Source organism: Amorphotheca resinae (genome assembly GCF_003019875.1).
Source record: "Amorphotheca resinae ATCC 22711 unplaced genomic scaffold M430scaffold_7, whole genome shotgun sequence".
Lineage (NCBI taxonomy): Eukaryota > Fungi > Ascomycota > Leotiomycetes > Helotiales > Amorphothecaceae > Amorphotheca > Amorphotheca resinae.
Window position 1 is genome coordinate 1,797,293 of NW_020194477.1, and position 21,751 is coordinate 1,819,043.

A 21,751-nucleotide genomic window follows, 5' to 3' on the forward strand; every position below is an offset into this window, starting at 1 on the left:
CCCCCCCCCCCAAAACCCCTCCACCGCGCCGTCCTTGAGAGAGGTCGACCACCGCCATGGCCGACCAGGCTGCCCCCATCAAGGTCGCGCGCCCCAGCTTCAATGCCAATATTCGCAGCCGCTCCTATCTCCAGGAGCACCAGCAGTACCGGCCTCCCCAGCAGGATGGCCGCCAGGGCATCGACAGCATCGTCGAGGGCTTGCGCGACACCTCTGTCGCTTCTCCCAAGCCAATCCAGCCCTTCAATGGCGTTCTGTCGCCCCAGTCGCCGCCGACGATCATCGACAGTGGGCTCAACCACACGCTCTCGCACTCGAGCTGCCAGCCGCCCTCGGGCACACAGTCCGACCGCCTCATCGCAACCTTGCTCTACAAGACCAAGGCCCCCCGAGCGGTGATCACGGATGTGCCTCATGGCCGCTCGCCGTCCCCGAATCCCTCCTCTACCATTCCCCCGAACCTCGCGCCTGTTCGCACGCTCTCTGACTTCCCCCTGGAGCCGCCTCCCCCCGACCCAGAACCGCTTGACCACCTCTACGGCAGCTACATCTCCCCCCTCTGCCTCACCTCGTTCCTCCACATCATCAGCTCTCTGCCCTCCCGTCACAGCTCCGCGCCTCTCTCTTCCTCCCATCGCTGTCTTGACGACCCGGATCATCCCACCATCGTTGAGCTCACACTCTCCCCGACCCCCGATCCAGCCTACCTCACACTTGACGATCTGCGCAGACACGAGCTCATCTATCGCTTCGAGCAGGAATGGAATGTCGACGTTATTTTGCAAGCCGACAGCGTCCTCCGCCGCTATCCGCGATTGGTGGTATTTGATATGGACTCGACTCTCATCGAACAAGAAGTTATCGATTTGATCGCTGCGTCCATAAACGTCGAAGAACAAGTGTCTGCTATTACGGCCAGAGCTATGAATGGAGAGCTGGATTTTTCTTCCTCCTTGAGAGAGCGGGCAAGGTTGCTGAAGGGGGTTGATGCCGATATTTTTACACAACTGAGGAGTGTGATTAAGCCTACGAAAGGGGCGAAGGAATTGGTTAGAGCACTCAAGAGGCTAGGGTGCAAGACAGCCGTGCTGTCCGGTGGCTTCATCCCCTTGACTCAATGGCTTGCTGATCAACTAGGGCTCGACTATGCATATGCAAACACCCTTGCATCTGACCCGGCTACTAGTACCCTGACGGGGGAAGTCGTTGGCACTATCGTCAACGCAGAAAGGAAACGGGATCTTCTTCTCGAGATCGCAAAGAAAGAGAATGTAGACTTGGAACAAGTAGTCGCTGTTGGAGATGGCGCGAATGATTTATTGATGATGAAGGCAGCTGGACTGGGGGTGGCATTCAATGCGAAGCCGCTGGTGCAGATGGAAGCCAAGGCAAGGTTGAACGGGGACAGCTTACTGGACTTGCTGCACCTCTTTGGATTCACGGCCGAGGAAATCCAGACCTTGATTCGATAGGGCGTAGTGATAGTGATAGCAGATACCTGTTGTTCTATAGACTTTGAAAGCCAGGTGATGCGGTTGGCAGCACGGTATGTCACCACCCCTCTGATAATTTGAGTCCTAATCCGGTCAGGTATCTATCCTCCCCGAATTAGCTTGCCTGAGCGTTCACCAGGCTTTCCTACCTACGTATTATGTAGTTGTAAACCCAAGCTGTCAATACCGAGGCGCAAATACCTCCAATGAAAGTGCGTGATACTAGGTATATTGCAAGGTAACCGATGGTCTTGATAACTTCCGTGAACTTGCCCTTTCGAGCGGTACTTTTATCGAGACTTTCGCATCTGGATAGATATAATCGCAAAGTTCCTGCGACCGCTAGGGTAAAGAGGACGCCTTTCTCATGCCGCAAGGAGTGTGGCCAATATCCTTCGTCCCCAACCCAGTGCTGAACCAAGGGGTAGGGAATGATCATGGAATCGAATTAGCATTCCTTGGGTCTATAAGAAGGGTGGTGCTACATGTAATGCATCGTCCATATAACGCTCAGCGTGTGTTTCTACAAACGCCATAACGCCGTGGTATCCTTCCTCGTGCTTCGTCGATGCCCCTTCTATAGACGTTGGATCCTCTCATGAGCCGATAATAGACGTCCGTCATGATCCTCTGGTGCTTTTTCCCTCTCGGCCTTGCGTATCATTGTCTCCTCGTAGCAGGGCAGTCTTTCACATCTCCACATCCCCCATCATTGCCCCATCACGGCCCTCACGTCCCAAACCAACAATCTCTGGTCCCAACTCACACTCGCACACCATCCCTCCGCTCCGAACAAACACCAATCCACCCCTGTGACAAACTCTGTATGCCGACCCAACCGACCTAGCTCCTTTCCCCCACCTCGAAACACGTCCTGCTGAGTATTACTCGTCCCATCCGTCCACACCCTACATGTCATATCGTAACTGGCACTCAGCAGCACGTCGCTGAGATGCGGGCTCCACGCCAACTTTCTCACCGCGTACTCGTGCCCCGGCAACAGTGCTAGTGGCCCCGCCTTCGGGTTGCGGATGTCGAAGGTACGGATGATGGTGTCGACGCCCGCGGTGGCGATGATGCTGGAGCGGTACTTGTTCCAGTCATGCGTGAGACATTCGGAAGGGGGGAAGGACTGCCGGGCTGGCAAGCCGGGGGCAGGCGGGGCGCCGTGGATAGGGATGAGGTGGACGAGGTGGTTGGACGCAGAGGCGGGTGTGCGAAGGTCGAAGATCCGTAGGTGCGAGTCGGACGAGACAGAGGAGAGGACAGAGGGCGAGTGAGGGGAAAAGGCGGTGCTGTATGTGCAGGAGTGGGTAGGGAGAGTGAGGATCGAGGTTGGGCGTTGTGGTGACCACTGTGTGTAGGTTCATGTTAGCTGGCGGCAAGACATGGAGGGGCAGAGAGGACGGTACGATTTTGATGGTCCCATCCCACGAACTCGAAGCAAATGTGTCCTTCGAGACCAGGTTCCACGATACGGAATACACCTCTCGATTGTGTTCCTGCCATGACTGCACGGGGAAGTTGTTCAGCGCGATGTCGAATAGCTTCACCGACCCATCGCCACACGCCACAACGATCTGGTTCTCGTGTGCTTCTGACCATGCCGTATCGTAGAGGGAGTCTTGCGTATCGAACCTGCGAGCACACATGAACACCTCTTCTGCCTTCCACCAGCTGGGAGCGGACGATACCATTTCTCGGCCTGAATCCCATCCGCAGTCAGCCCCAAGATATACAGCCGCCCATTACCCACAAGCCCGAAATTTGCTAGAACGCGTGTTAGCAGAATGATGGCCTGGATGAGGGGGACTTGGGGACTTTTCTGGCACGGCGTGCTCCCAGGCCAAGTCAATGAATGGGCAAGGGCCTGCGCCTGCGCCTGGGGGGAGAAGAAGAGGGAGAGCAAGGCAATCGGGTACGCACCAGAGCTGGCCACGGCAATGCGCGAGTCGAAGAAAGGCGAGTACTTCACGGCATAGCCATTGAAGCCTTGTGTCTGGTATTCCAGCATCCCGTTCATGGTTCCCAGTCATCCGTCGCGCTCGAGCGTGGTGGAGAGGGAGAAGAGGGTGCCGAGGCAAGAATCCCGTTGTTGCAGCTTAACAACTTGCGGGGCAGCGAGGGAGCGCGGGAGCGAGAGCGAGCGAGGCCCACGCGAAATCGAATGCGATGATGGCTTTTCTGCAGAGGGGCTTGTTTAAGGTATGTATAACCCTTTTGTTGTGTTGTGATATAGACATCTACGACTTCCAGGCGGATACCCAGTCGACTCAAGTCGCACGCACGCAAATCTATCTATGGCTCTCCACGCCTCGTCAAGGATTCATTCCTTCGGTCCCACATGAAAGACAACAACACCATGATGATCCCCTCTCTCACTCTTCTGCCCCTGCTCGAGACCCCGCCTCTGCCCTGGCCTCCGTCCCCAGCCCAACGCCCTCCTCAAAACTCCCCCTCCTCCCCCAATTCCGGGGCTGTCTCTTCAGAAACGCTCCCACTGCGCCAAGGTATCCCTCATGCCTCAAGAAATATGCCTTCTTCTCCCCCTTGCTCCAGAATTTGATGGCATAGCTGAGCGTGTTCATCGTCTGCCGGTGGCCTCTGATGAAACTGCCCCCGAAATAAATCGTCGAGAGGGAATGCTTCTCCGACTGCAGGTACGCAATCTGCCCGATGTTATTCGAGATTGCATACAAGAGAGACCGCGAGACGTCCGCCGAAGAGAAGGGGGCCGCAGGAGAGTCCGCGGCCGGAGGAGGTCGATCATCGACTGATGTCGGATCTGTGGATTGGCATTCTGTGCCCTTCTCTGCCTCCTGTTTTATACGAAATACCTTTCCGAACGAACTCGCAATTGTGCTACTCTTCAATCCTATTTTCCCATAGTCGGTCCCATAGATATCTCCTACCAACATGTCGACCTTGGCATTGTTCCCTCGTTCGGCCAGGTCAAGCATTTCGTCAAAGCTGCCTGCGCCAGTCAAGAGGGAGAGGAGGCCCCATAGTGTTCCGCCCCCGAGGGAGGTCCCTCCGACTCTCTCATACGCCCGTGGCCCGGAGACTTTGATCATGCTAACACCAGAACCAATGTTGACTAAGAGGTAGGGATAGATGTCTGATCGCTGATCTTCGAAGCGCATTAGGTGTGTTTCACTATACGTGAACACCTCGCGGGGGATCTCTGTAATAAAGAAGTCAAGGCCTGTTTGGGTCTGTTAGTCTGTGCTGCTCGCTGTCTTCGGGAGAGCGTCTCCGTACCAATGATTAGGCACTCCATCTCGTCCTCTCTCAGCACATCAACGCCTAAGACGTCCCGGATCCTGTCGTAGAATTTGTATGCTCCCCCGCCTGTCGCTATAACACACAGTTCCTCTGGCTTTGATCCATTGAGCGTTTGCTGCTTCATCTTCAGCTGGTTCATGAACTCTATGCAGTCGTCTATACGGTTGGTCTCGAAGTTTATAAAGTTCAGGCGGCCACCTGGTTCTCGAGAATAGGGCTCGCGGGAGAAGTAGACAAGCTTGGCTAGGGTTCCACCGATCTGCCGTTATTATAATCAGTCGCAGGACATGAGAAGACGCGGAGGGTGCACGAACATCCACAGCAATATGACTGACAACCGCGGTATGATACGGTAATCGAATGTCTTTCGTGCCATAGCTCGGTCGACTCGCAGGCGTACCACTGGGAGACGCGGAATCCTGATCGACAATAAAAGCGCCCTTCACATTGATCCGCACCGAGCCTGGATGTATGATTGTGCTGTCTATTTCCGTAGTACTGGTCTGTACGCGGGGGGTTGTCGAGCTGGTGGGGGCGGCTGGCGCATCTCGAGCCTCGTCGGCAGCACCTTGGTCTGTCCGCGGGGCATCCTCAGACATGGCGGGGTGAGTATACGCTGGAGCCCGGGAAAACAGAGGTTCAGAGGTTCAGAGGGGCATTGAAGGGTTGTTGATCTCGAGTCTGCTGCAGCGGAGTTCAACAGGAGGTCCGCATACACATATTTTTCTGCTATCGTTGCCGAAAGAGTGTCATCCTCGGCCGACGAAGCCTTGCTGTGTCCCTGCGCCCGAAAGGGGATGGTTGGTCACCTGACCACCCGCGTTCTCCACAGGGCCGTAGCCTCGTCTCTCCGCCTCACTGGTGATAACGGCTCCCGCCCGACCAGAATCCATCAACCCTTCCCCAGACCACGCCCTCTCCCATCACGCTTGCTGTTGCGGACGACCATGGCGACCGGGCAGAGCAAAGGCACGTATTGAACTCAAACTGCCGCGACCGGAGAAAGAATTCTGCTAACTCCTGTCTCAGCCTCCCTCGCGAGCGACGACGAGTCTACCATCAAAGTTGCGCCCAAGAAGGAAACAAAAGACAAACCCCAAACCACAATCAAACTGAAGAAACCTGCGCCGAAGCATAACAAGCCTGGCAACTGGCGCGATGGGAGCGTGATTGATGGTAGGTCGAGTACAAACCCACCCCAATCGAGTGCTCCAAGCGCATTCCTAACCGATACCCAGACGATAAGAAGAAAGGCACCGAAACCCCCTCTACAAATTCCGTTCCTGCGTCACCGGGCCCGGTTGTGAATCAATTGGATGATACCGCCAGGGAGACATTTGCGACCGGGAGACCCCTCGAAGATTCTCCCGAGTTGCACCAATGCAAGCATTGCAAGAAGAGCGTCTTGAAGACAGCGGCGAAGGCACATGTAGTAGCTTGCTTGAAAGCGAAAAAGGAGAAGGCACAGAGGAAAAAAGAGCAGAAAGAGGCAAGGGAGAGAGAAAAGAAGGAGATGGAAGGCGAGGCTAAGAAAGACGAAGACGGCGATACGAGAATAGACGACGACGACGACGTTGAAGACGATGCGTCGCCGGAGAAGAAGGTTCCTGGAGGATTGAAGAGCGCGAAGAAGAGTGCGGGAAAGAAGGTCGAGATCGATGATCCGACGAAGAAGGGCAAGAAGCGTAAGGCTGATGGAGATGCGGAGAAAGGGCCCAAGCAGAAGAAGAAGAAAGAGGAGCCCAAACCCAAGGCTCCTAAACCGAAAGGTATGTCACCCATTTTTGATTTATACCAGGTTCTATTGCGAGTTTTATATTGCGCCCCGTGCTATTGAGCAGGATATACCATCTATTTCCGATCAACGTACTGCTGTTGTTGGTATCGAATCTGCCCCGGAATCAAATACCGGAGGAAGTTGCTTGACCGAGAATATCCATCAATCCTGAGACGACCAAGTCTGTCCGATACTTTGCACATAGATATTTCTCTGCGTCCCTGGGTGCGAGTATGTGTACACTCAGCTAAAGAGAATGACTCTTAGGTCCTGTCGACGTCGAAAGGCAATGTGGTGTGCTGATCAAAGAGGGGGTTCGCTGTGCTCGATCTCTCACTTGCAAGAGCCACTCGATGGGAGCAAAGCGTGCAGTTGGGGGTCGCTCACTACCATACGACATGCTTCTTGCTGCATACCAAAAGAAGAACCAAGCCAAGCAACAAAGTACACCTTCCCCTCCCCGGTTCTTCTGCAACTATGACTGACAGGCCCAACAGAAGCAGCAATAGATGCGAATGCCCCACTCGAAGAGGAAGAAGCAGGCAATGGACCTGTCGACTCTGATGAAGAACTTACAACAGTCATGCACGGTCTCAGCAACTGGAACCCGCAACCCGTCGTCCCACCTCTGATACAAGTGCCCATCGATCGCGAATATCAGAAAAAACGCCTCTACGAGCAGCTTCACAATGCCACCAATGGCTTCACAGTCAATATCTGCAAGGTTGTTGGTTACGGAGCGCAGAAACTACCCCCAGGTCATCCTGCCTATAATGAGGGCAAGGGCGATGCTGACGGTGAGGTGGATTCGAGCCCAGCGGGTGCATTAGGCCAGGGGATGCAGGCTGTTGCTTCAAGGAGGGCGAGTTCATTCACGATGCAGCAGCCGCCGAGTAGAAGAGCGAGCACCGCTAGTCAAAGATAGGCGGTTTACTCACATAGTAATTGAGACGAATTTCATTATTGAGAAGTGTATAACACACTTTACAACGGAGCCCTACCGTATAAGTCTGCAGGATAAGGGTATGAGAGGTTCACGATCTCTGATCACTGCCTAAGGTATGTTGTAGAGGTCGAAGTCAGGCTCACGAAAGCATCCACGCTCAGACGGATCTTGAACATTGATAGGTTGATTGAATGGTTCAATGGTCGATCTTTAGAGAAAAGTCTACATGCGGTACTCCTTGGTGGATCGAACTTGTAGAGATAATATCGATATCTGTGCTGGCAGTTAGTGCGTAACAGGGAGACATCCCGTCCAGACGTACCGTTATTGATATACGTGCCCACGTTGTCTGGGGTCAGGCCTCCGCTGCATTCCAGCAGGAATTCCTTTTTGCCAGCCCACCTCTGCTTGATGCTCTTGGCTGCAATCTTCAAGCCGTCGCTGGAGAAGTTATCTAACATGATGATATCCGCTCCCGCGGCGATGGCCTCATCCGCACCAGCTTCACTATCAACTTCGACCTCAACCTTAAGTGCGAACCCGCCTGCAGCCTTTGCAGCCTTGACCGCCTCTGTGATGCTCCCCCGCGCCCAGATATGGTTGTCCTTCAACATCGTCAAGCTCGAAAGATCGTGACGATGTCCATCCACCCCGCCAACAATCATCCCATACTTCTCAACCAGCCGGAACCCCGGTGTAGTCTTCCTTGTGCCCGCGAGAATACCTGTGTATCCCGCTTCCCTGAGCAGCTCTGCCATTGCTCTCGATTTAGTCGCGACGCCAGAACATCTGGCCAAGGTGTTCAAGGCCACTCGCTCTCCGAGCAACAATTTCCGCACGGGTCCTGTCACTGTCGCGACAGCAATCTTTCCCGCAGGCCCCGGATCGACGACGGCCCCTTCTTTCAGGTGCCACTTGACCGTGCAGCCAGCTTGTGCGAAGATTTCGTCGAAGAACGGCACTCCCGCGAGGACTCCCTTCGATTTCCCGAAGAGCGTAGCAGTTCGTTCGCTATCACCGACTACGAACCCTCCATAGTCGAACGAGGGGGTATCTTCCGCATACCAGGCAGCGATCTGCGATTTCCAGTGGACGGGAAGAAGGTCCGCGGGATTGCCGTGTTGGAGAGCCATTTCTATGGAGTTGTTGGCAGATAAAAAGTCTTGTCAAGGGATTTGCTTGAAAAGCCGCGGCGGACTTTTTGCAATTTGACCGATACGTACCGACGATACGACTTCTTCCGCGCTTCCAGGGAGCACATCACCAAGGTGTGCACCAACCACGACGGCGGCAAATCACCACCTGGTATGTTGAATGCACAATAAGGAGCGGGTGCAAACCCACCAAGAATCCTCTCTTCTAGCAGGCTACTACCTAGAGCTACGACATGTTCGAGGAGGCGAGGGCGTCGACATACAGCACGAGGGTTCATAGAGTCAAAAAGTGTAATCCATATCTGCAAGCTCTTATTTACAACATTTGCCCCAAATCAGCGCCAACCCGACTCTAAACCACCATACCTCCAAATCCGATATCAGGTTTATCGTGTGTATCGTTTACTTATATACAATGAGATAGATCTACAGCTTCGATGAGAGCTGGGATCGTGCGACTTTGACTTGAATAAGCCCGTTGGGGCCTGATTGGGGAGCGTAGACTTCCGCATCCTTGCCGGTGTTCTTGATACCCTTGTGCCAGCTCAGATCTAAGGTCAAAGGATTAGCAGCTGCTACTCAAGACGACGCTCCGAGGGTGCTATGCTTACCAACTTCGAAGTAGTGCTTGTTAGGGAGTGAGTAATCCACCGTCTCGACCTCTGCGACCGCGTCCATGATTTTCGTGCACATCTTATACATGGTGTTCTGCACAGATGGGCTGTCCTCCTCTGCGAATGTCTTCATGGTGATTTCCCTGGCGTCATTCCACGCCTTATCAAACTTGGGGATAGAAGCCTTCACGGCGTTCAATCCTGAGAAGGTCTTCCAGACCCACCCGCAATCGACGTCCGTGGACAATATCCTGTCCCAAACCTCCGGCAGGGTTGTAAACTCGTCTCGCACGAAGCCGTGGAATTGCGAGCCGGTGCTCTTCAGCACCAACAGCCCTACGATCCCGCTGCGGATGTCAATCCCCTGGCCCTTTCGGATGACGGCGTCCACATTGCGCGTTTCGGCACCGTCGCGGTAGAACGAGTGGGGGTGAGGCTTCCCATCAATTGTCATTCGTGTCCATCGATGTGTTATGATCTTGACGTGTGCAGCTGTGATGTGTGCGTAGGTCTCGATAAAGTGGGTTCCGAGGATGCTAGCAAAGAGCTCGGGAGGGGTGACTGGGTGTTCTTTCGCCTTGATATAGATGGTGTTCTTGATCGAGTCTGTAGCAACGACCACGCTGTTGTCGCCTTTGGTATACCTGGATATCGTCAGCTGCCGTCGCGCGCGGAACGGGATAGAATCCAGCTTACGATATCTCGATCGCCCCCTCCAGCAATACGCAGACAGTCATTTCCGTGACTGTTTGGACGCCGGTCTTCTCGTCCCGTTCGACCTTGTAGACGCGGACATTGTCCTTGCCGTAACGTGCTTGAGCTACGGACGCCATGGCAGCGTGGTGTTGAAAGGGCTGGTTGGGGGGAGGAGGTCAGGTATAGGTATAGACAGACAATTGATAGAACCGAGGTGACACGCTATCGATCGCGAGCTGTATCGATGAGTGCAACGAATGGATGCGAATATGAATCGAGGTTGGAACTCTGGGTCAGAGCTGGCTCTGGAGTCTTTATATGCCTTTTCGAGGGGGGCGGGCGGGCTGGCTTCGACCTGGCGGAGGGCGCCGATGAGAGAGAACGAAAGCGTCCTTCCGCCCCGCGGAGGGCAGAGAAGCTCGGGAAAAGAATCCCGCTAGTTGGAGACCCTGGGAAAGCAGAAAAAGGATTTTGAGCCACGGAAATGCCAACGCTTCTCCACCAGAGCAGCGTTTCGTTGATCAGAATGCCGGCGATGGTGACGAGGCTGAATCGCCTTGCTGAACGGGAGTCGCCTCGAGAGTCGCGTGATGATCCACACACCCCCCCCGCGGTGGCTATAGACGCCTCCCTCAGCCGGCAGGAAAACAGGAAGATACCTTAGGCGATCACCAAATGAGCACAGCCGTGATGCATGCGCACCCCGCCGCCGCTACCTACCACTCTGCGGCAATATCCGCGCCTTCAAATATATATTTGTATATCTGACTTCCAGGGCATCATCTACACCATAAGTACACCTAGGTAGATATAATAGATCACAGAAATGAAGTTGCGCTCAGGACCTCAGAAAAAGGCCATTTATGACCGTCTGTCTACCTAGGAGTCTAAGACAGTTGAGACCGACATCCACCGAATGGTGGTATTATGCATACAGGGGGGCTTGTCGATATGTTGATAACCCGATCGAAGGGTGAGCTCCATATAACGCCACTCGTCAGCTCCATCAATGCGTTGCTTCCGACTGTTCAGCCATGTGGGACTGGCCGACTACATACTGGAGTGATATCATGAGTTAGATCTCTCAGCCCCGTGTGTATTTACCAATCGCACATTATATATAAATAGTCCGAAAGCTCTAACCTACGCTCTCACCTAGATATCGTCGCAACTATTATTGCTTGGTTAATCCCATCCACAATCGTGTTTGCACTTCTGCTCAGGTTTGGTGCATTTGGGCCTGATGGAGTTGTGGGCAGTAAGTAACGCCATTTCTCAATTCAAGATGCAGCGGGCACTTACAAGTTACAAGCTCACAAAGGGTCCATCACTGCTGCCTTCCAGTCGCGGATGTACGGTGGCTTTACTCCTTCAGGTGGGCTTTTTGCGACTTTGACCAGTGCGGGCATGTTGGGTACAATTAGGCCCCTGTATGCCATCTTTGCTGCCGTGGTTGCTACGGTTATTGTGTGGAGTCCTGGGGTCGGAGGATAAGGAGTCGTGAATGGAAGCACGGTGTATTTATCAAGTGACTAGGCTTGGATCCATATTAGTACGTCCAAGCAGAGAAGAGCTCTTCTGTACCTCTATAAGCTTATTGTAACAGACTAGAACCTGTGTCTAAGTCCGCTTCATTAATAGACTTTGGTCGAGTACGTGCTTTGTGTAAACCCTAGAACCTTTAAGGTAGATTAGCAATTCATACAATGAGTTAGAAAAGCTAGAGTATAGTAATCCATAGTTTTACCTCAACCATAGCTTACTGGTCTTGTGTCTGCAATATGAATGATTTGCCATCTAATAACACTCCCAACCTTCTTGGATCAGCTTGTCAAGATATGGGGCAAAGCAGTAACCCCGTGGATCTATAAATTGGAGGAATCCAGCAACTGACCCATCAAGCTCATGCACAATGGCTGCTCCACATATACCTTCCTTCACCTCCGGATCCCCTCCTGTGGGGCCTCGCCCGAAGTAAACTGAGGCTGGTTGGAGCTCTGCCATCGTTATAATGCCGTTGGTTTCATCCTCAGAGCGCAGATACCTTACGCCGGAGTATAGAAGAGCAATTTTCCCAGTCGTGACCCCATCGCAGATGTACCACTCCCGAAGCTTCAATTCCTGTCCCATGACCAACTTTGATGCTGGCGTAGGACACTCGAAGATCTGATTGTTGCTGAATGATATTGACGGATGAAGAGTTGCTAGAGCCCAGTCACGATCTGGAAATCTCTCAGTTATATTTCCAATCCAGTCTCCTGCATGACCATCCGGATGGAAAACTCGCTCACAGCCCTCAAAGCTGTGGTTCGCCAAGGTAATTCGAACTGCTTCTCCTTTTTTGATTCGGACACCCGCGGTTGAGACCTTCTCAGACCCTTCCACTCTAACCCCAGGACCAATCATACGATTACCAATATTCAAAAAGTTGGTGTCATCCCCCTTCTGCGTGCTGGAAGGACTGCTGATTTCTCTTTGTCGAGCCATAGTGATCGGGGCATCCCAAAATGCTGTGCTTCCAGGAGTGCGGTAATGATACATAACGGGCCAACCCCCGAGTCGCGCAGGTAGAGTCTCTGGTAGATATGTCTTCCCATCGTCGAGGATCTCGATGATAAGGTCAGGAAATATGAAATTCAATGCTTGAATATGTACACCATGAGACACCTGTAGATGATCTAGGATTGCTTTCACTTCCTCATCGCTCGGGTCTGTCCAGGGTTTAGATGTAAAAGGGAGGGGGTCCGGCATCGAGGTGCATACGTAATGCAGAGCATTAACTTGGGGTGGACCAGCTCTGAACCCGCTATCTGTGGTCTCTTGGGATACGAAGATGACAGGCGTGCAGCCAAGTGTCAGACTGATCAAGCCGCCATGGTCAGGTAGCGACGGGCTACTTGTGGTGACGACCAGGAATGGAACGATCCAATCTACACGTGTCGCATTGTAGGTTTCAAATATCCATTTTGCCTGAGATTCGGTGGGAGTCGTATAGTCACTTACCTCGTCACTCCAAAGTGAGAAAGGGGCTTTGTCGAGACGGTGACGCGATCCTCGAGGTCCCTCACTAATCCATGTTGGCTCGACTTGAATTGTGGGAGCAGAGGTTGTTGGGTCTCGTGGGGTAGGATGTGAATGAGTGTTGGCCCAGAACTGGCCCTGATGGAAGAAGCTGCAGTAGGGCAGGTGCTGGCGCAATTTGCGGATTTCTTTTGCGCCTCTCGTCCGAAACTCCATGCTTCTGGGATCTGAGGATTCTCTGGCCGTGTTGGTATTGTCAAGTGAATCAGGGGGGGGGTGAAGTTCGCGGGGCGGCGAATGAATGGTTGGTTCTTTGAAGGGAAGAAGCAGGCCCAGAGTGGTTTGAATGATCGATGTTTCAAGCTCCAAGTCTAACTCATATATACCTCGCCTAGTAGCGTACAATGCACGGCCTAGTACTAGGATATGTATATATATCCTTCTACCGCTCCCTAAGGTAAGTTATATTAGCTTGCCAGTATTTTAGTCTACTCTCTATATTTTCCCTATACGCCTACTATCTAATACTACCTATAGGTAGGTAGATTCCTCTATACTATCGGCTATTGGTTGCGTCACAGTCATGCTTAATTTAGTTAGTACCACATTTCTTAAACCCCTTAACCAGTCCAGACTAACATTGTGTCTCCTTATCTTCAACTCGACGCTCTTGAATCTTGAACCTTCTTGTGATCTCCTCCTCACACTGTCTAGAACTCGACACTCTTGATTCTCTAATCTAGAACTTACTTCTTGAACCTTTCTGTGGTCTTCTCACCTTCTAGACATAGACTCGACACTCTCGAATCTAGAACTTACTTCGTGAACCTTCTTGCTCTCCTCCTAACCTTTGAATCAGCTTATTAAACGACTCAAGGTTCAAATCTTTTCCCTCTTCCAACAACACACAGTCAACCATGTCGAACCCAACTCAAACACCACCGCCAGCACCGGCCAAAGTGCACAAACTCGAAGACGAGGAGACTCCTCGCAGAAGCGACATGGACATTACGGGATTGAAAGATTTTGATAGTATCTCCCAAATCTTTCCACAAAAACAAGGCGTATGGCTCTGGGGATCCATTCAGGCTGGTCTGATTCACGCCACGGAAGAGATGGAGAACCCTGAGAATGTAAGTGAGCTTTGCGTAATTCTAAATTGCTATATTATTCTAACACTAGTAGATACACTTGGATCTTCGGAAAATTCTTGAAACCCTCAAACTCAGATATGAGCGAGCGAATGTACTTTTTAGGAAGGACTACTCCCGTAGCGATCTCGGTCCAGAAGCGCACAAGTCGCAAGGGAAGTTTGAAGCTCTTATAGAAGAAATTAAGGGTCTGGAGCTGATGGCCAATAATCGAAAGCGTTGAGCTCAAGTCGAGCAGGAGAAGGCGAATATCAGCAATGAGCCCTCTGAAGCACTCCTCGAGACAGCCAAATACCAATTCTACGGTCACTATGGCGACTATTTAGCATTGATGAACCACGAGCTGAAGAACGATCCTTTGCTCGCCGGTCTCGAATTTCGTGACCAAACCATTGACTCCACTAGGCAACTCGTCGCATATATTGACCTAGAAATCGCTGCGAAAGCCGAAAACGCCGACGCCAAAACGCCATACATCGATTCTATCAAGCGCGCTTACACATTCGTCCCTGACCTCTTTGATAACCCCGAAGTGATCATCTCAGTTTTTAGAAACTATGCTACAAGGAATAAGATGTTCCATTCAGGAGTCAAAGAGATTGCGGACAATGGGGATATAAACACGCTCAACCAATATCTGGTAAGAGACAAAAAACTCCTACATTCCTTAAAGATAACTCCAGAAATGAAGGCGGCTGCCGAGGATGTAATGAAAGCAGTATCCACGATATTCTTTACGATGATGTCTTGGGACGCTGTTGGAGAATATCTCCCCTCAGACTTAGCCAGGGAGAGAGTTGAACGCAGAATAAGAAAAGCAGCATTGAAGACAGAAGAAAATAAGCTCGCAGAGAAGAGGGATGCCGAGGCAAAGCAGAAACGAGACGATGAGAAGTTGATGCAGTCAAAGGTCAAGTCTTTACACACAGGTATGTTCTCATGAGAACTTTCCTTCTGCGTTTCAAGGAGTGACAGTTTCTTTTTCTTTCTTTTTTTTAGCAAGCATGGACAAGCATAAGGAGCTACGACAGAGGAGATACCGGGAGGCATCCGAGATGTCAGAAAGCCTATCACCCGAGAAGGCGAAGACATACAAGGAAATCAATGAACATCTGACCCAGGAGCATGATTTCACGATAGAAGCATTGGCGGATGCGCAGAAGACTATCGCCAAGATCCGGGAAGACGCAAAGAAGGACAAGGATGACAAAAGAGCAGCAATGGCTCAAATGGAAGAAATGAAGCAATCTCTTGTGACTGCTAGAGATCAGAACGTCCAGAAAGACAGAATCATTACGGGTTTGAGAGGGGAGATCGAGACTTTAAAGATCCGGGAAGACGCAAAGAAAAGAGCAGCAATGGCAGAAATGGCAGAAATGAAGAAATCTCTTGCAACTGCTGAAGACCAGAACGTCCAGAAAGACGGAATCATCACAGGCTTGAGAAAGGAGATCGAGTCTTTAAAGACATCTCTACGGCTTACGGGTTTGAATTGCTTCATATTGGTTTGCGCAGTGGTCATTGCTTTAGAGCATGCAAATAGCAGATAATCTCCACTTTCTTCTCACCCCTAGCAAATTATTCGATGATTTCCTGACAAGACTCTTTGCTATGGTGCCCGAGAGTAAGATCTGGGAATGGTACTGTACAAGGTAAAGGTAGGTACCTACATTAGTACATTCGCCTCGGTACCTCGGTAGGGCAGGTTCTATCAGCCCTATCGGCTGCGTCAAGCTCAATTTGGTTAGTTCCCAGGTACTGCCGTCCCGGACGCCGACTCTCCGTTCCGTCCCGGAAGGGGGGTACACGCCGGGCCACGGAATTTGGTTTCCCCGGATGGGCAAAACTCAATACGAATAGCAGCAGTGCGAGCTTTCACGTTTAGCATTCCCAGAAGTCAATTATTTGACACATGTCTACACTCAGGCAAGGATTCATACACGGAATATCTGCATCTGATGGCCAAATCTCACTACGATCCATCCAGTACGATCCACGACCACACTCTGCGCAATCAGTTAGTTACCCAGATCAACCGACTCCAAATCACCAAACACAATCCTTTTCGCCCACTTCATAGATCTTGCTTGGTTATTGCTCTTTCCCTTGCCATTTGGTGCTGTATGAGTAGACCCCTTGTTAGGAGATGCCGCGGCCGTTGCAGCTGAATTGCCAGCGGCTGGTGTAGTCGCAGCTACCGCCGCCGCCGCCGCACCACCAGAGTTGGCGGCAATGGTTTGCACTGGGGCGGCTTTTGACGTTACAGTGAGTCCGAGAAGTGCTATAATGACAGGAGAAATCATGTTAGCGCACACTGTCCGAAACCAGGAAAGGTGAGAAGGTTGATATAAACAAAGATGATAGCACTCACCAGAGATGGCAGCGACGCCTTGTTCAGCTTCTGTTCCACCAGCAATCTGGTTCGCAGCAATGGCAGCAGGAAGATCAAGCTGGTTTTGTGCGATCTGTTTGTTGATAGCGTCTAGCGATTGGGATGTTGTGATTTGGTCGGCTGAGTTAGTAGATGGCGTTACGTCCGTCTGTTGAACAGCGAAACAGCCGCCGAAGGGACCAGCAAGAGCGTTATTCCGGCAACGGACAGTACAGACATTCCCAGTCGATGCTGCATACCTGTTAAAAGACTCGAATCTTACTACGCATAAAGGACCAAGTTGAACATACCACCGGTGCACGCGAGGTTAGATGGCATCTCAACAGTAATGTTGAAATCTTGTTCTTTGGCCTGGGAGAGACCGTTTACTCCGGGGATATTGTTCGTAACCGTAAGGTTCTGTGAAATTATGCCGGCATTGCCTGCACACCTACTGTCAGTGATCAGATGAGCCCGAAAGTCATTCTCAGAGCTTACTAGTTTGATCGAGATCACAAGTGTATGGTCCCGCGCCGTCTGCGTTGACTTGATGGATTGTGACTGTCATCTTGGTACCCGCTTTGACTTGAGTGACGGCGCCTGCAGCGAGTGCATTCTCTGTGTTCTCTCCCACATCGATATTACCCGTCAGTTCTGTACGGCCACATTCGTTGACAATATTTGCCGCGATCTCCGAGTCACGGATAATGGTTGTATCTTGTTGGCAAGGACTAATGCCTGTGCAGTTACGTGCCAGAGCGGCATCAACTTCCCAGTATTAGCAACGCGTGGGACCTGTCCACGAACAGTTGACCGACCTTGGAATCCAACGCTCGCGGGAGAGCCCGGAAGGCCCTGAGCAGCGAGAATTACGCCATGAGCTTTTGCTAATGCAACTAGTCCTGCTAGGAGAAATGTTGAGTACATCTCGAGTTGATTTGGTGACCAGCACAAATGAGTGGATAATTAGAGTGAGCGAAATGAAGCAGATCACCGGGACCTCTGAATCTGGGGGCAAAAGAAATAATCAAAGGAGAGTTATGAAGTGAAAGAAGAGAGACGGATGGTGAAGAGGAGACAAACCTTTGCTACTGGAAGATATATATAATGACCATCAACGTTCAGGTTCATAGAATGCGAAATGCCTCATCTCCTACATCGGTTGTAGCAGATATCCTTGTCCACCATTGGCAAGACAACCTGCTGAGTACAAAAAGATGGATCTCCAGAACAACAGAGAAACAAACAGACAACAGGGCGACGTTTCAGGTATCATGCCATATTACCAACGGTAGATGGCCACCACGTCTGTGGGTAGGAAGAGCAGCAATGATACTCGAGTCTCATGACAGGCGCAAGGATGAGGAGCCGACCTTCAACAGCAGATTCGGTAAATGACCATGTTTGACCCACCAATCTGAGGGACATCAACACCCTCGACGACAATTCCAGACCAATATTGCTCTCGACTCTCGAAACGCGCGCCAAGTCTTGCCAGCTGAATTTGCCCTGGTCAATGCGGTATGGGATGACAGGTTACAGAATCGCTGTCGATGCACAGATTGTCGCACTCCTGGTTCTGGGAGGCGCACGGAGAAGATGTCCCATTGGCAAATCGCTGTATGAACTTCTACCGCTGTTCGTATCTCGCGGGCACCTAAGTATATATTCGCTTTTGTAATCGTTGGCTACTACTTCGATACTCTCGTGTCCCTCCTGCAATACACGCCTATCCACAAGGCATGGGAGAAGTCAACTCTAGGGACATGTATTAATAATGATTGATTTTGTCTCGCCAATAGGTATATGTCAAACAGCAGGGTCAATTACCACCGGGATACGGAATCTGTTCCCCTAATTACCAACTGAGAATACCTCTTTTATCTTACTAATTGTCCACGCCCCCTACTACCCTAAAAACTTGAAAACAAACGATAGAATCGAAATCAGCACCTTCAGATACCCCTTAGAGTGCTAGCAGACTATAGGCGAGCCTATAGTAACGGATAGTAGGTGTACTAGACTCGAACAGAGCTAGCACTACCTACTTACAGGTAGGAGCTAGTACTCCTATACCCTGACTAAGAGCCGTAGCGAGGAGCTAGAGAGTAGTAGGGATAACAAGGACGATAAGACAGAGAAAATCATACAAAGAATCAAAGCTTACGTAATACTAGGCAAGGAGGAGGAGGCGTCGCGTCTCCTACGCGACCTTATCGCTATAACGACGACAGTAGTAGAGACAAGAGCTACGAACACGACGACTCTCTCGCGTACCCTTAGGTCCCTTTCTAACGATAACCTAGTAACGATCAGACAATTAAGAACGATGTTAGAAGAGGCCTTCTAAAGGCTAGTAGTAGCGGCGGCCCCTTAGGCTACCTACGCGTTAGTAGTAAGCTAGCGCCTAACAAGAGTACAGGTTATACTAGAGAGGCGGATTAAGGAGCTAAGGATTAGGGTAGACAGACAGATAAAGGACCTAGTACGTCGTAGCGCTATTAAAGTAGTAGCGGCGGCTAACATAGCGATTAGGGGCGCTAAGGTAGTAGCGACCTGTTAGCTACCTAGTAGCGACACTATCCTTACGTTTAAAGAGGCTATACTAAAGAACGTGATCTAAGATTAGGGCTAGGTATAGAGGGCGTTCGGGCCTACGGCCTAGCTCTACGAGAGTAAGTTTGTAGTAATCGTAAAGGGCCTGCTAGTAGACCGGATTATACGGGTAGAGCTAGGAGCGTTACTAGTAGAGATCTAAGCCTACGCGCCTTATGTTACAAAGGTTAAAGTTAAACCCGTTAGGGCCCTTATAGTAAAGTTTATAATAGCGGTACTATACCTCTAGAGCGCTAACGCGGCGACGCGCCTGTATAAACAAGGGTTAATCTAGTAAGCCTAGATCTTTAACTACAAGCCGTATTCGGCCGACCTATAAATCTAAAGATACTTTTAATACTACTAGTTCGGCTACATTAGGTAGTTCTATAAGAACTAGGCCTAGTACAGCTACTACGCGAGAGCGGCGTACCCTTAGGGTAAAGAGGAGTACCCTTAACTTAATAGTAGAAAGAGATACGTTAACTATAGTAGACTATACGCGGCGTAAGACTATTAGTGTCCTAAGGCCCTTAAGGTAAAGGAGTAGGCACATGCCGTATATTAATAGAGGCCTAGACAGTTTAAGGTGTCTAAGAGTAGCTTTACTAGCCGGGTACCTAGCGTTACGCTAGTGTCCTCGTAAGACAGTAACGATAGCTACTAGATCGTAGTATATAAGAGACTATAGACAGGCAATAGTAAGAAGCCTATAACAAAGACTCTAGTAAGGCGAGGGCGCCCTTTTATTAGGGCACTAGACACTATAACAGTCTAGAGCCACGATATTACGAAGATGTTAAGCTAGGGGGCTAACTAGGGGTCTAGCGACCCCTTTATAACGTAAGAATCACAGATCCTAGACTCTTAGTAATAAAATTAATAATAGTGTACTAGAACACTATAAGAAGGAACAGCCTCGCCTTAATAGTACTTTACGATAGCCGCGAAGTCGACGTTATAGTGATTTAGGAGCTATAGTACAATACTTAGATAAAGACAGTCTACTACCTAGTGTAAGTAAAATACCGGTAGGTCTATAAGGGCAAAGGTAGAGTAGCTATCTACGTTTACAAGTAGTACCTACCTCTTACCTAAGTAGTAGAGACAGGCGTCGACTAGTGTTACGTTACTCTATAGGGTGTTACTATCTAGTTAATATACTCGCTAATTCCTAACTCCTTAGGCTAGGCTAGCCCTCTCTAGCAGCTTACTAGAGAAGACCTAGAGGGGCTACAGATCGTTATAGGTAACATAAACCTCTATTACCTACTCTAGGATAGAGCCGGTAGGACTACCCTTAAATTAGAGACCCTTCTCTATCTAGCCTATAGGTAGTAGCTCTCGCTATACACACCTTAAGGAGAGCTAATATAGTAGCGATATAACGAACAGGACTCAACAATTAACTACGCGTAGGTTACGGCGACGCTCTAGTATACTTATTAAGGTAACCTAGGGTATAAGGGATCTAACTACTATACCTAGCTAATTAAGGTTATTACCTAAGTAGGGGATTACTAGGAGAGAGCCGTAAAGGTACTAGGATAGAGCTAGACCTTAATAGACCGAGAACTAGTAACGATCAAGGCTAGGAGGCTCTACCTTCCCTTAGAGCTACTAGACATACTTTATAAGGTTAATAAGGTAGTTAACTTACTTACCTCCTAGCTTGTACGTATTATAGACATATCTACCCTAAGAAAGAAGGTTAACTAAGGGCGTACTAAGCCCTAGTAGAACGGTAAGGTCCTTAAGGCCGTCTAGTAAGTACAGGTAGCGCGCCGTTAATACGCTACCGCCCTAACTAAGCTCTACTAGCGCGACCTCTAGTAGGCTAGTACCTATTAACTCTACACGATCTAAGATATAAAAACTAGGAGCTAGCACGGCGCCCTTACTACTACCTTAAAGGACTAACAGAAACTCTAGAGTCTTAAGAGGTAGGCTAGGCTCTATAGCTATATACCCTTAGAACCGGCCTTACTCTTACCTCTATAAGGCGCCGATAAGGAGGCACTAGCTACGAGCTATTATAATAAAGTAATAGTGTTAGGCCGGCGGTTCTTTCTAGAATTAACAGCTAATCTTAGCGACGTTATTCTAGACCTCTAGAACAAGTAGTACTAACGGTTTACTATTAATAACGCTATAACAGAGGTAGATATTACTAACGTTCTCTAAAAGACAGGTACTTAAAAGGCGCCGGGCCCTAACCTACTACCTACTAGCTTCCTTAAGGCATATAGGCGCCCCCTAGCCAAGCTCCTCGCGCTAATAGCGACTACGAGCCTCTAGCTAGGGCACTTTCCCGCGTAATTTAAAGTAGTAAAGGTAGTAGTACTACGTAAGCCTAGAAAGACCCTCGAGTAGTAACAAACCGCTAGGGCCTATAGGCTAATATTACTCTTAAACGTAATAGGTAAAGTAATTAAGTCGGTAATTAGTTAGCGCTTTACTAACGCTATAGAGTCGTAAGGGCTCCTCCTAGAAACACAGATAGGGAACCGGCCGTAGCGCTTAACAGACCTTATAGTTAAAATAGTAGTCGACACTACGTATATAGCGTAGAGCTATAAGGCTATAGCGTCCTTCCTCTAACTTAACATTAAAGGCGCCTTTAATATAGTAAACTATACACGCCTTCT

General features: G+C 50.2%; 11 protein-coding genes across 11 annotated transcripts; 4 read left to right on the top strand and 7 right to left on the bottom strand.

Moving 5' to 3' along the window:
• The first annotated feature begins 18 nt into the window (after window positions 1-18).
• On the top strand, window positions 19-1,711 carry M430DRAFT_123154 (hypothetical protein). The gene is made up of 2 exons (XM_024861868.1): window positions 19-1,546; window positions 1,591-1,711. Exon 1 carries the CDS (start codon window positions 57-59, stop codon window positions 1,470-1,472), a length of 1,416 nt encoding a protein of 471 aa, XP_024720607.1. The 5' UTR covers window positions 19-56; the 3' UTR covers window positions 1,473-1,546; window positions 1,591-1,711.
• M430DRAFT_252406 (hypothetical protein) lies at window positions 1,569-2,067 on the bottom strand. Its single transcript, XM_024865207.1, has one exon. The coding sequence runs from the start codon at window positions 1,930-1,932 to the stop codon at window positions 1,639-1,641; it is 294 nt and encodes a 97-aa protein (XP_024720608.1). The 5' UTR covers window positions 1,933-2,067; the 3' UTR covers window positions 1,569-1,638.
• Window positions 1,952-3,585, bottom strand: M430DRAFT_123156 (hypothetical protein). Its single transcript, XM_024861869.1, has 4 exons — window positions 3,420-3,585; window positions 3,188-3,263; window positions 2,906-3,131; window positions 1,952-2,847 (listed from the first exon to the last, which is right to left on the bottom strand). The coding sequence occupies exons 1-4, from the start codon at window positions 3,514-3,516 to the stop codon at window positions 2,203-2,205; spliced, it is 1,044 nt and encodes a 347-aa protein (XP_024720609.1). The 5' UTR covers window positions 3,517-3,585; the 3' UTR covers window positions 1,952-2,202.
• On the bottom strand, window positions 3,570-5,513 carry M430DRAFT_123160 (hypothetical protein). The gene is made up of 3 exons (XM_024861870.1): window positions 5,093-5,513; window positions 4,755-5,037; window positions 3,570-4,698 (listed from the first exon to the last, which is right to left on the bottom strand). Exons 1-3 carry the CDS (start codon window positions 5,375-5,377, stop codon window positions 3,872-3,874), a joined length of 1,395 nt encoding a protein of 464 aa, XP_024720610.1. The 5' UTR covers window positions 5,378-5,513; the 3' UTR covers window positions 3,570-3,871.
• A 212-nt stretch (window positions 5,514-5,725) lies between these two features.
• Window positions 5,726-7,480, top strand: M430DRAFT_20061 (hypothetical protein; the record flags this gene model as incomplete). The annotated part of the gene is made up of 5 exons (XM_024864208.1): window positions 5,726-5,751; window positions 5,821-5,954; window positions 6,017-6,547; window positions 6,823-6,999; window positions 7,053-7,480. 5 exons carry the CDS (start codon window positions 5,726-5,728, stop codon window positions 7,478-7,480), a joined length of 1,296 nt encoding a protein of 431 aa, XP_024720611.1.
• Window positions 7,481-7,546: 66 nt separating this feature from the next.
• M430DRAFT_123165 (hypothetical protein) lies at window positions 7,547-8,964 on the bottom strand. The gene is made up of 2 exons (XM_024861871.1): window positions 7,824-8,964; window positions 7,547-7,774 (listed from the first exon to the last, which is right to left on the bottom strand). Exons 1-2 carry the CDS (start codon window positions 8,632-8,634, stop codon window positions 7,698-7,700), a joined length of 888 nt encoding a protein of 295 aa, XP_024720612.1. The 5' UTR covers window positions 8,635-8,964; the 3' UTR covers window positions 7,547-7,697.
• M430DRAFT_123167 (hypothetical protein) lies at window positions 8,937-10,573 on the bottom strand. Its single transcript, XM_024861872.1, has 3 exons — window positions 9,966-10,573; window positions 9,267-9,913; window positions 8,937-9,206 (listed from the first exon to the last, which is right to left on the bottom strand). Exons 1-3 carry the CDS (start codon window positions 10,100-10,102, stop codon window positions 9,082-9,084), a joined length of 909 nt encoding a protein of 302 aa, XP_024720613.1. The 5' UTR covers window positions 10,103-10,573; the 3' UTR covers window positions 8,937-9,081.
• Window positions 10,574-11,278: 705 nt separating this feature from the next.
• M430DRAFT_28812 (hypothetical protein) lies at window positions 11,279-13,202 on the bottom strand (the record flags this gene model as incomplete). The annotated part of the gene is made up of 3 exons (XM_024865822.1): window positions 11,279-11,497; window positions 11,550-11,572; window positions 11,897-13,202. 3 exons carry the CDS (start codon window positions 13,200-13,202, stop codon window positions 11,279-11,281), a joined length of 1,548 nt encoding a protein of 515 aa, XP_024720614.1.
• Window positions 13,203-13,686: 484 nt separating this feature from the next.
• On the top strand, window positions 13,687-14,506 carry M430DRAFT_35659 (hypothetical protein). The gene is made up of 2 exons (XM_024866784.1): window positions 13,687-14,119; window positions 14,172-14,506. The coding sequence occupies exons 1-2, from the start codon at window positions 13,904-13,906 to the stop codon at window positions 14,358-14,360; spliced, it is 405 nt and encodes a 134-aa protein (XP_024720615.1). The 5' UTR covers window positions 13,687-13,903; the 3' UTR covers window positions 14,361-14,506.
• A 222-nt stretch (window positions 14,507-14,728) lies between these two features.
• M430DRAFT_35660 (hypothetical protein) lies at window positions 14,729-15,733 on the top strand. Its single transcript, XM_024866785.1, has 2 exons — window positions 14,729-15,066; window positions 15,137-15,733. Exons 1-2 carry the CDS (start codon window positions 14,823-14,825, stop codon window positions 15,685-15,687), a joined length of 795 nt encoding a protein of 264 aa, XP_024720616.1. The 5' UTR covers window positions 14,729-14,822; the 3' UTR covers window positions 15,688-15,733.
• Window positions 15,734-16,013: 280 nt separating this feature from the next.
• M430DRAFT_141894 (hypothetical protein) lies at window positions 16,014-17,435 on the bottom strand (the record flags this gene model as incomplete). The annotated part of the gene is made up of 4 exons (XM_024862735.1): window positions 16,014-16,760; window positions 16,820-16,951; window positions 17,007-17,276; window positions 17,327-17,435. 4 exons carry the CDS (start codon window positions 17,433-17,435, stop codon window positions 16,156-16,158), a joined length of 1,116 nt encoding a protein of 371 aa, XP_024720617.1. The 3' UTR covers window positions 16,014-16,155.
• Between the last annotated feature and the right edge of the window lie 4,316 nt (window positions 17,436-21,751).